This window comes from Vigna radiata, chromosome 10, assembly GCF_000741045.1.
Source record: "Vigna radiata var. radiata cultivar VC1973A chromosome 10, Vradiata_ver6, whole genome shotgun sequence".
NCBI lineage: Eukaryota > Viridiplantae > Streptophyta > Magnoliopsida > Fabales > Fabaceae > Vigna > Vigna radiata.
In genome coordinates, this window is record NC_028360.1 from 8,783,057 (window position 1) to 8,794,728 (window position 11,672).

General features: G+C 36.3%; 3 protein-coding genes across 6 annotated transcripts; 1 reads left to right on the plus strand and 2 right to left on the minus strand.

The window, feature by feature from the left end:
* Positions 1-481: 481 nt before the first annotated feature.
* LOC106775821 (mitochondrial uncoupling protein 2) lies at positions 482-5,444 on the plus strand. 3 transcript variants are annotated; one of them, XM_022786593.1, is made up of 9 exons: positions 483-746; positions 1,951-2,169; positions 2,253-2,331; positions 2,782-2,915; positions 3,015-3,129; positions 3,560-3,645; positions 4,085-4,159; positions 4,575-4,661; positions 5,170-5,444. In XM_022786593.1, the coding sequence occupies exons 1-9, from the start codon at positions 675-677 to the stop codon at positions 5,191-5,193; spliced, it is 891 nt and encodes a 296-aa protein (XP_022642314.1). In that variant the 5' UTR covers positions 483-674; the 3' UTR covers positions 5,194-5,444. The 3 variants fall into 3 exon arrangements, with proteins under 3 accessions (XP_014518514.1, XP_022642314.1, XP_014518513.1); XM_014663027.2 differs by having other exon boundaries at positions 3,015-3,113; positions 3,541-3,645; XM_014663028.2 differs by lacking the exon at positions 4,575-4,661 and having other exon boundaries at positions 482-746; positions 3,015-3,113; positions 3,541-3,645.
* Positions 5,445-5,730: 286 nt separating this feature from the next.
* LOC106775819 (protein GRAVITROPIC IN THE LIGHT 1) lies at positions 5,731-8,896 on the minus strand. Of its 2 annotated transcripts, XM_014663026.2 has the most exons (3): positions 8,739-8,896; positions 7,414-8,095; positions 5,731-6,874 (listed from the first exon to the last, which is right to left on the minus strand). In XM_014663026.2, exons 2-3 carry the CDS (start codon positions 8,048-8,050, stop codon positions 6,096-6,098), a joined length of 1,416 nt encoding a protein of 471 aa, XP_014518512.1. In that variant the 5' UTR covers positions 8,051-8,095; positions 8,739-8,896; the 3' UTR covers positions 5,731-6,095. The 2 variants fall into 2 exon arrangements, with proteins under 2 accessions (XP_014518512.1, XP_014518511.1); XM_014663025.2 differs by lacking the exon at positions 8,739-8,896 and having other exon boundaries at positions 7,414-8,436.
* Positions 8,897-10,679: 1,783 nt separating this feature from the next.
* On the minus strand, positions 10,680-11,000 carry LOC106774772. The gene has a single exon (XM_014661810.1). The coding sequence runs from the start codon at positions 10,998-11,000 to the stop codon at positions 10,680-10,682; it is 321 nt and encodes a 106-aa protein (XP_014517296.1).
* Between the last annotated feature and the right edge of the window lie 672 nt (positions 11,001-11,672).

Here is an 11,672-nt window from a genome sequence, read left to right on the forward strand (position 1 = left end):
CCTTATGCGATAAGCATGGTCCCATCCCTGCTGGTACATTAATTAAAAAAGTTGGTCTCCCACTTCTTGGCGGAAAAACACAAGTTTTTGACATTTTCTAACTTGCACATGCATTGCGGTGAGAAATGATTTTTTAATTAACATTAAAAAAATGTGTTAAATATTATAAATAGCTTAAATATTATTATAAAATACATTTGAAATATTAATAAAATAATTAAATCTACGTAAATTAGGTCAAAATTTAAAAAAAAACTAATTCTAAATTTTAATGAAAATTAGAAGACAAAAACATATTTAACTTTTTTATACCATAAACATATTTATATTGTTTTTAAATTAAATTTTTAATAACTTATTTTCATGAAAAATGAAGATTTTGATATATTTCCAAATTAAATGAAAATAATTTTAACAAAATAGTCACTATAATTAGACAGTTGTCAACAACTATATTATCCAATGTAACATAGCTTTCTGATTACTCACATCCGTTTCTCCATCTGTTGTTGGAGTGTGAAAAGAACGCAAGTAACACTGTTTTAACCGTGAACTGGTTTGAAGTAGAGTATCCTTAACGAGAGAGTTGTTAAGTTAATGCGACTAGTCTCCTTCAGCTTCTTAAACTCTCACACCACCTAAACCCTTTTTTCTTCTTCCCAGTGGCGTTAACAATGTCAGATCCGAACCAGATTTCGTTCGCTGTATCCTTCTTGTGCAGCGCTTTCGCAGCTTGTTTCGCCGAGGTAACCTTCCTTCTCTAACCGATTTCGATTCAGCATTTGGATCTTGTAATATAGCTTCTCGCATATCCTATAGTTGTGGATAGAAACTGAATCGTACATTTATAAACCAAAAGAATGATATGTCAGGATTGCGTGACTTGTGTTTATCATGTTCATTTGTTTGTGTATTTGTGTACAAGTTGTGAAAAGTCAAATTGTGTTGGTTGTTCACCAGACTATGTGAATTATATATCTTTCCTTGCCTTTAGTTTTGAGTAAATAGTGTCTGCATACACGGTAGAGAGTTTAGTGCTGTGATCCAATTATAACAATTTTTTTTTTTATTCTTATGATACTATACTAGGATGATGATAATAATAATAATAATAATAACTGAGTGGTTCCTCAGTTAAAATTTGCTTAAAGTGACAGTTCATTTGAATTGATATTAAACACTTTAAATAGGATTAGGAACAGAGTGAATACCACGTTGCTCATCACGCTAAAAAGGGAAATCTAAATACCCAAAAATGAGTATTTTTGGACGAAAGAATACAGGGATCCTAGTGAATGGAGAGAACATACATACTGGTTCCAGTTTTAGGTGAATGTGAGTCGACATCTTACTAAGGTGTGTGCACTTGTACATGTTATTGTTGATCATTGATGCTCTTATTATACAGATAGTTTGGCATGACCGGTTGACTGACTGATTCTCTTAGTTAAAAGTTTTTCTTTTGCAAGAGTTTTACTCTACTTTTCTTCTTTAGTATTTTTTTTTTTCTTTTGTGAAAGATAAAATAGTATATGCATTAATGATGTATAATGCACTATCAATTATAAACCACCATGAATGGTAATTTTGCTGACTTTGGCAGTAACCATAGTAAACGTCATATCAATGATGATTTCTAATTAGTCCCATCTTTTAAGCTCTATTTTATCTTTCGCAAAAGAAAAAAAAAAATACTAAAGAAGAAAAGTAGAGTAAAACTCATATCAAGGATGATTTCTAATTAATCCCATCTTTTAAGCTCTAAAAAATCTAGTTATCGTGCTTCAAACTTTTTTACATGTTTCATTTCTGCCTTTCTTAAGTTACATTATTCATAATTAGATGCATCTATGCCAATATTCTATCAAACTACTGCTATAGAAATTTAACCTAAAAATTTGCATATGAGAAAGTAATTCTAATAATTCTTTGTGCTCGGGTTTTATGCAGTTTTGTACCATTCCTCTGGACACAGCTAAGGTCAGGCTTCAACTACAAAAGAAGGTAGGGGTTGATGATGGAGTGGGTTTACCTAAATACAAGGGCATGCTAAGCACAATTAAGACCATTGCTAGAGAAGAGGGTGTATCAGCTCTGTGGAAAGGAATTGTTCCTGGTTTGCATCGCCAATGTTTATATGGAGGCTTAAGAATCGGATTATATGATCCTGTGAGTATATATATCTAACTTTCATTGAATAAGACTGTGATTGGAGGAACATGGGTTGTACATATGAACTGCACCATGAACAGGTCAAGACATTTCTTGTTGGTAGTGCCTTTGTTGGAGAGGTTCCAATATACCATATGATCCTGGCTGCTCTGCTCACTGGTGAGTAGTTCTGAACAGTTCTAATGAGTCATTTCAGATTTCAGATTGCATAACATTCATTGGTTTTCTCTCCTTTGTGGGGAAATTAGCATCTTCCTTGGTTCCACTAGGAAAAAAATATATTATAAAATAAAAGGCAAATGGTGCTTGAACTATGTTCATTTTTCCCATTTACATGGAAATTAAAATTCTAGCTATGCTTTTTTTTTGTTAGTTATCTCTCAAGAAACTTCATCTTCATATTGTAGCACAATATTTTATCATAAATGTGAAATAGTAGTTGCATAATGTAAATTTAGGGTGAAGTTATTGACTTTACAGTTGGATAATGGAAGTTAGAAAAGAAAAGGCTAATAATTTGGATAATAGAAGTTATTGAATTTACATTTCTTATTATATTATATATTATATATTGCAGTTGCCGACTCTCTTTTATTTAACCCTTGATAGGTGCTTTAGCAATCACGATTGCTAATCCAACTGATCTTGTTAAAGTTAGGCTTCAATCTGAAGGTCATCTGCCATCTGGGGTACCTAGGCGTTATTCTGGTGCCATAGATGCTTATTTAACTATATTGAAACAAGTAAGCCTTTCTTATGAGCTTTTTTGGTCTTGCTTCCTCGATTATATTGAAGATATACTAGTTGAGTCTAATTCTCTATATCTTCTTTTGTTAAACTAGGAAGGAATAGGGGCCTTGTGGACTGGGCTTGGGCCAAACATAGCAAGGAATGCAATTATAAATGCTGCTGAATTAGCTAGCTATGATAAAGTGAAACGGGTAATCACATTATTGGGTATTCTAAATTGGACTTTTGCTATACTTCTAAGTACAGCCTTGCACACAATTTAATTTTGTTGGGAAAAAAATCCCTTTCACACACAATGAGGATCAGAGATATGAGACACGCAAAACAATACCACAAAAAGAGAAATAGCGAAAAGCATATACAAGATCACCCATCTCTCTCTGTAACTTCTCACTTCATATAATCCCCTTATATAACAAAGGTTGACGGCTTCCTTCAATAAAGAGACTTCGTGATCTTTAATCCACTTTTCATATACATCTCATTATGATAGTGGATTTACCTTGAGTCTACAAACATGCATCCTTGGCTTTCCACTTACTATCATTAATGCTTGGAAATTTGGATTGGTTTTCCCAACAAATTGCAATGCTGCTCTGATTCTTTATACTTATGCAGACGATTTTGAAAATTCCAGGGTTCATGGACAATGTCTATACTCACCTTCTTGCTGGCTTAGGGGCAGGTCTTTTTGCTGTATTTATTGGTTCTCCCGTTGATGTGGTAGGTGCTACAGCATCTCTCCCCTTTTTTTGTCTTCAGTTTGCACTTACGCTTAAGAAGAACACATGGATAGCAACAAGCTGTGTTTATAATGAAAAGAGGCTAAAAAAGAAGTAAGGGGAATCAAATAGTCAATGGTACAATTTGAATATTTTGATTTAACATTTTGGTTCTGGATGATGTAGAGTTAAAGGTGACAGTTTTACTGGATCTTACCAAAAGTAACCCAAAAACACTTTTTACAAGGGCAATTTGCTTTCAATACTTCTGTGTATGTTCCTCCATAAACATTCTGGTGAAATTATAAGTTACTGGGTATTTTGAAATTCTAGGGCTATTGCTAGATTCTTTAATAACAGTATTGATGAAATTTGTATGAAGAAGCACACTCTTTTATGAAGCCAGTGGATGACTTGTTTCAATGCCTATAATTTTTCAGGTGAAATCCAGGATGATGGGGGATTCAACCTACAAAAACACATTTGACTGCTTTCTTAAGACTTTGCTTAATGAGGTTTATGAATTTCCTTATTTGATTTTACTGTTGGTATAATTGCTGTTTAAATTGAAAGATTCATTACAATAGTTGTCACCTTTTTCTTGCTATAAATTTATCTGGTTGTCCAGCTTTTTTATAAATTAAAGGTTCATTACTGTGGTTATCACCTTACTTGCTTGTATGAGGTGATTTGGGAGAGTGGACTCAAACTTTTCTGTGCATAATTAAAGGGGCTATTGAGCAACGTACTTAATTCCTATTCAATGAATGTGGTTTTCCATATCGCGATCTTTGTTATGATCCTTTAACAAAATAAAAATATTTTTACAATTGTTCCTCGCGTGTTCATTTGATAGTAAGCTGGCGTGAGGTCTGCATATAGTTTGTCCTTTTCTCTGCAGCTTGAACTCGTGTTACAAATGTATTGCAGGGATTTTTGGCCTTCTATAAAGGTTTCCTTCCAAATTTTGGTCGAGTAGGAGCCTGGAATGTGATTATGTTTCTTACTTTTGAACAAGTAAGATACACATTTTATCTTGGCAATGCTGTTAGATTTATATATCGTATTGCCCCCTGATATCCACTTACAAATGCCCTGCTTTAAGGTTTACCGTAGTCTAATCAATATTTTCAATGAATTTTTCCCCTTCAGCTTCTAGCATTAGAAGTCTTGCGAGAAAATAGCTTCTTGTAACTTATTTGTCTCCTTAATCTGAATCAAATGTCTGAATTTTACCAATGTCTAGCCGACTAAAATGGTCAATTTTCAAATGAAGGGTGGATAGACTATTACTTTTTCACTTAACATGCTTTCTCAAGAGAATTCAAATCACATTTCAAGACTCACATTGTATGAAGACAGTTGTGAATTTTCCCATTAAACTAGCCCTGTGAATATTACAGAAAGACTTCTTTTTGCATAATGGGATCATTTGTTGTTGAGGAACTGCTTCGTCTAACAGGAAGTTTTAATGACTGTGAATTTGCTCGTCGATACTGAAAGTGCTATTTGATTCATGTGGCAGGCGAAAAGATTTTTGAGAGGATAATTATTGCTTCATGATTGATATTGACGAAGGAAAATTAGTGTTCTTTCTCGGTTGAGTGCTATCAGATGAACGGCAAATTTATTACAAGAAAGGTGGTCTTTCCACATTCATTCCCCACTTCTTCCTTGTGGACGGACATCATGCTTAATATTTAGTCAATGAATAAACCGTCAAATTACCTCTGTATATGATTGTCTCCTGCTTAAGCCATGTGAAGGCCACAATTCAAAGTTTCAAACATTCTTAGTTAATTAATAGACCTGAAATTACATTTACTTGAAAGACCTACACTGTACTGGATTGATGTCAGATACATTTTTCTGGGAAATAAATTGCCTATTTCCCGACTTATTGAATAGACAAATTAAATGAAACATGTATGCAAACTTATATTTAGAGGCTCTATAATTCATTACTTTATTCAAATATCACCATTAATAACAAATTTTATTTAAATCCCGGATAGTTTTCGACTTAGGGAATATAACAAGTTTCCTTTCTGGCTCCATCTCGTTTGAAAGTCAAATATTCAGGGAGAGAAAGAATAGCTTGCCAATATAGATTTGGTAATGAAAAATGTCATAATCACTTCCGTCCAGACACAATCACCTGAAAATCAATAGCCTAGCCGACGGAATATTCATATTACATTAACAGCCCTGAATCCTGCTAGGCAAATCTTAGCTCACTGATCCGTTTTTCCAAAACACGACTCCCTAAAGAGTGATTCTATTTGCATCCTCTTTTTCTCTCACACACACCCTTTCTATTTTTTTTTTCTTTTTTACATTTCAAAAAGTAATTCCTAGTATCTTAGAAACTAATTTATGGAATATAAAAAAGTTAGGCGGCGGAACCAGAAAAAAAGTGGTGCAAAAAGAACTTCCCCTCAGAAAAAACTTTTATGTTCTCGCTATCAAATAAACTCTGGCCTTTATAACAGACCCATTACCAAGCTTAAATCCAGGGCTAACGGGAAAGCCTACAACTTGACCAGCTGACACTCGCCCACCTGAAAATTTCACGACACTGTCCATATACTGCTGATGGAACTCAGCTCCGCGACTTGCCTCAAACTGACTTGGTGCAGGGTTCAACGAGAATGCCAGTAAGTGTAGTAACCACACTGTCTTGGCCAACCCTAAAAACTCATTGTAGAACTCACTCCTGGGATGGTTCCCTGCTTGGACTTGACTGTGCTGCTCCAAGTTCCCAAACAAGGACTCCTCCATCTTTGGATGGACTATGGCAAGGTACTTCTTGGAACAGAATTTGCCAAAGTGACAACTTGGTAAGATTCCAAGAAGCTCAGTAGGATCCATGGACTTCATGTCCCGGTATTGAGTGAAGCAATCACGTCGAAACTGATCAGGGTTGAGGAGGGAGGAGAGGCTTCCATCCATGTAGAAAGTCTCGTGGTCAAACCCTTGAAAGATTTTCCTTGATATATAGGATTCAAGGGCATACTTGGCATGGTGAGCTGAGACAATGGATGTGGTTGAAGTATTGTGGTATTTGTCAGTTGAGGCAGTAGCAGCTTCAATGGAACGAACAGCAGCTGTTATGTCCCAATGTGCATTGTGCATCAGAGACAGCAGCAGAGATGTGAAAGACTTTGACGCTTCTCTCACTTGCACCATTGCTGCTTCAAACAGTTCTGGAGTTGGCACTGCTGCAATTGCTGCATAAGTAATTTAGTAAATTTACAGACGATGAAAAGATGATTCAGTGATGAAGTAACTTGATGAAATTTCTGCATTGAATAAATGTTTACATTGAATATTCATATTAGCCAGTTTTTAGAATGAAAACATTAAGATATAAATCACATCATCTCAAATCAATCTAATTGAAGATCAAATTTGCCAATTTTACCCAAACACACTCTAAAGTCAGATTTGGGGCAAAATCATTTCTCATAGTCGACACCTTCAATTCAACTAAACACACTTTGGTTTAGCTCGAAGGAGCATCTGATACCCCAGATCATGCAATGTAGGAGAGTCTTGCCAAAAGCCAAACCATTCAGATGCAATGCAAGAACTTTCGAACAAAAGTCACATACTTCCAAGTCGAAGCAACGAGATATAAAAAAGAGACTTTTCAATCTTTTTATTCTTCTCAATATTCCATGCATCTAAATCTAAACACCATATTCCATGATATATACACAAATATATTTTATTAAAAAAAGAGTGGAATGTATATTGCTTAATGTACCTTGAATTCCCAGCCTCCTCTTAGACAAGGACCTCCCAGGCTTCTTTTCACCACTCCCATTAGTAGTAAGAGCAACAGCACTATCAAGCTTCTCCCTCAGATTCTTCACCTCCAAATCCTTCACTTTCACCTCCTTTTTCAGCTCCTCCACCACCGCTTCGTACGGCGCCACCACCTCCCTCACCGACGCCACCCCACCACCTCTCCTCCTCCCCTTCCTCCTCCCTTCCCCGCCCCCGCTCCGTCGGAACCGCTCCCTCAGCACGGCCAGCTTCCGGAGCTCCGTCACCACCGCCACGTCAGCAGCCCGCATCCTCTCCGGGTCCCACGGAGAATGCGCCTCCTGAAGTTTTACATACGCCCTCTTCATCGACGACACCGTCTCGAACACCTCCTCCATCAGCCCCTCCATCTGCTTCACTTTCAGAGCCTTCAAAGGTCCCACCGCTCTCTCTTCCTCGTACTCCTCCTCCTCCTCCTCTTCTTCATCCTCGTACTCCTCGTTCCTGTTCTCCTCAGAGTCGTAGGGTGAGTTATCGTCCTCCTTGCCGGAGGCTGCGGTGGCCAGCGGATGGAGGAGGCAGGATGCTGTGACCCTTTGGATCAGATCGGAGAAATTCGAGACCTTTCGCGTCATGGGTCACTCTAGATGCGTTTGTGTTGGACTTTGACAGAGACGCCACTGAGAGGGAAGTCAAGCTCAGAAATGGTGGCAAGAAAGTGAATGTGAGTAGGACCAGTTACAGTGTGACTCTATATAATTATAATAATAATAATAATAATAAATAATAATAATAATAATAACAGATAAAAAATATAGGAATGGATATTGGAAACACGTGCTGCGTGTATTAGTCTAGTGTGACTTTGCTGGATTAAGTGAAGTGTCAGACCACCCACGAGGACCATCACCATGTCACCTCATTAATCATATTGCAAATGTTTAATTACGTTTTTAATTAAAGAACCTTATTTGATTTTCTTTCTTTTTTATAATTGGTTATTTGAAATTACTAAAATTATACACGAGAAGTAGATTTTTACCTTTTCACAGTAAGTCACTATTAATTAATTTTATAAAAACGAAAAATATTACTAATTCAAAGTATATGTGATAAAAAAACACTCCTTTAAGCACATCGCTCTCCATAATGTGATGGAATGCGAGATACCGGTGAGAATTTAATTCTGAGACACAGTTTTCAAGAGTGGGGATTGTGTTGAAGTTAACGTGAAAAGAAAAGGAAAAAAGAAAATTGAAAAGCAAAAGCAATGGCTTTGGTAGGGTGACGTTAGGGACCCATAAGCAGAGGGAGATGATTGACCTGTCGCCGGAGTAAAATGGCAGCGTGCGGAGGCAGGCGGTGGCAAGAGCCGTGAGTCACGGTGGTGGCTGTAATGTGTGGATGAAATAAGACAGTGGAAGTGATTGATTGGGAAGAAGGTGGTTATAGCAATTGGTTGTGATAGCATAGCATGTGATGAGATAAGAGGATACAGTGAAACGTGTGGAGACAATAAATTTTCTTGGCTGTAATATCCTTTGCCTATTTTTTTAATTAGAAAAAACAGATGAAATTAAATTTAAGATTAATTGCAATGTTTTCTCAAAAATATTCATTCAAAGAATTACTTATAATAAAAAAATGAAGTAATCAAAATGATGAAAATAATACAAGAAAATATTTCAGAAATTCTGAGTTTTTAGTTGCTCAGAAGATATTAAAATGAGGGTTAATGTGGAAATTAAAAACTTTGTACGAATTATCTCTTTATGTTTTGAAAGATTTGGTGTGATATGGGGTCAGACACCTTATCTAAATGCTTCGGTCCAATTTTCTTTTGAAAAAAATTGTTACTTTTTTAATAATTTTTTAATAAGATATATATGATAATTGATTAGTTCGTTTTAAATATTTTTAAATATAAATTTAAATAAATCAATGAAAAAATGGTCTAATATAAAAAAGTTATTAAAATACGATGATCCTTCTCTTTTTCCGTCGTTAAAGTATAACTAAATTACAAAGTTTGCATTTTACAGACAGTAAGAAAGTGAATAAAAAAAGAAGATAAATATATGATTAGAAGTAATGAAAATGTCTTTTTGGGTTTGATTATACAAATGTGTAAAAATAAGAGTGAATTGATATTGCGAAACACAAGAATACACTTTTTCTTTACTGACACTGAGCATGTCCTAAAACTAACGACTTTCACAGCTTTAGTTTTATATTAATTTTTTTGTTCACTATGCAATAAATGATAACAAGTGTATAGCAGTAAAAAGTTAATTAATTTTTAAGTTTATCTATTAATTATTCTTTTAAATTTTCACCTTTGGACGCTAGAGAATAATTGAAAATTAATATAAAATAAAAGTTGTTTTTTAGATTTTAATCTATACAATTCCATTGTCTCATACCGTAATATTCAGCAGTTATATATATATATGGTTAAACTCATTCGGAATCCTTCTTTTTGTGTTTTTGTTTTCTTTACATTCTTGTTTTTTTTATATTTTTGTCAATTAGGTTCTTAAGATTGAAAAATTGAAAAAATTTAATTTTTACTGTTAAATCAAGTTAACGGGATTAATTTTCAGCTTATATGTAAGGGTGAGGTGGATAAATAGGGTTTTATTATATACATTAAATTTAAAAAATTGGGGGTTTTGTTAAACATTTTAAAATTAGGGTTATTTTAAAATACAATTGAGATTAAATCTCTTTCAACAGTGGAGTGGTGGTTCCAGCAGCACCGACTCGTCATCACCAGCGATGTCTCCGGCTCATCCTCAGTCGTGCCTCAATGCTACTTCTATTGGTCTCTCCACTGTCAAGCGCACGCAAAACGTGGCTGCCAAAGTCATCGCGCAACGCCTCGCTCGTGTCATGGCGTCTCAGAACACCATCGTCGACGATGGTGAAGATGATGATGATCTCGATTTCCGGTTCAGCGCTCCGCCTCCTGCATCACTTTCTTCTTTCTCTAGCAACGCCAACAGTAACAAGAGCACCAACATGAATGCCTCCACTATTCCTCCAATTTTGGTCGTCAGGCCTAACAAATCTACTTCTCCTACGGTAACTCTCTCTACAATTCGACACTGTTGGCTACGTCACTGTTCGTCCAGAATTTCAGGAAGAAAATAGAAAGAAACGTCGCGCTAGAGAGAACGGATCACCATGGCCACGAATCGAACAATGAGAAGGAATTCAAAGTGAGCGCGTTGAATTTAGAGAAAAAAAATAAAGTGACTGAGATTAACTGAATAAGGAATCCACCTCGTGGCCGCGACCACGGTATTTGAACTGGCGAGGGAAATAGCGAAGGACGTAACCGAGGCCGTCGTCGGAGAGAAACATCTCCGGTGTTAGTTTGGGCCTTGTTTGGGGAAGTTTCTTGGGCTTTTCGACGATGGATCTAGGCTTGAAAGAAGAGGAAGAAGGATCAGGAGTGGGATTGGTGGAGGCGTTAGGGTTTGGATTGGAATTCGGAGCAGAGAAAGGACAGTCTCGTGACCAGTGACCTAGTCTGCTGCACTTGTAACAGCCTGTGGCGGTTGTTGTTCCTTTTCCCTCCATTTTTTTCACTTCTCACTAATCACTCTCCTTTCCCAACACACCATCTATATGTGGTGCGGTGGTGCTCCACCTGGACAGGACAAAACGCGGTGATAGAGCTACGTGGTACAGATAACTGTTATCGGCAATACTACAGCAACGAGTTTGATGATTGAGTGTCTGGTGCAGGAGGTGGTCGTCGGCAACGGTGTGGCAGCGATCTAGGTGGTGTGGCGTAAATAGTGCAGTGAGGAAGTTCTAGGGTTTGTGGAAGGAAGAAGGAAGAAGCTTCAATTATTTTAAAAATTTATTCAGAATAAAAATTAAATAATACAAATAATTAATAATGATAATAATAAGGTTAAGAAACCCCAATTTTTTAATTCTTTGTTTAAGATACTGGCACGTGTATGATAAAACCCACGTAAAAGGTTTTGTGCACGCCACGTCACCATATTTGTCCACCTCACCCTCACAGGTAAGCAAAAGGTTAACCCCGTTAACTTGATTTAATGGCACGGGTCAAATTCATTCAGTTTTCCAATTTTAAGGACCTAATTGGAAAAAAAGAAGATGAGGATGCAAGTGGAACAAAAACACGAAAATAGGAACCTCCAAATGGGTTTAACCACACACACATTCACACACACACACACGTACACACACACACACACACACACACACACACACACA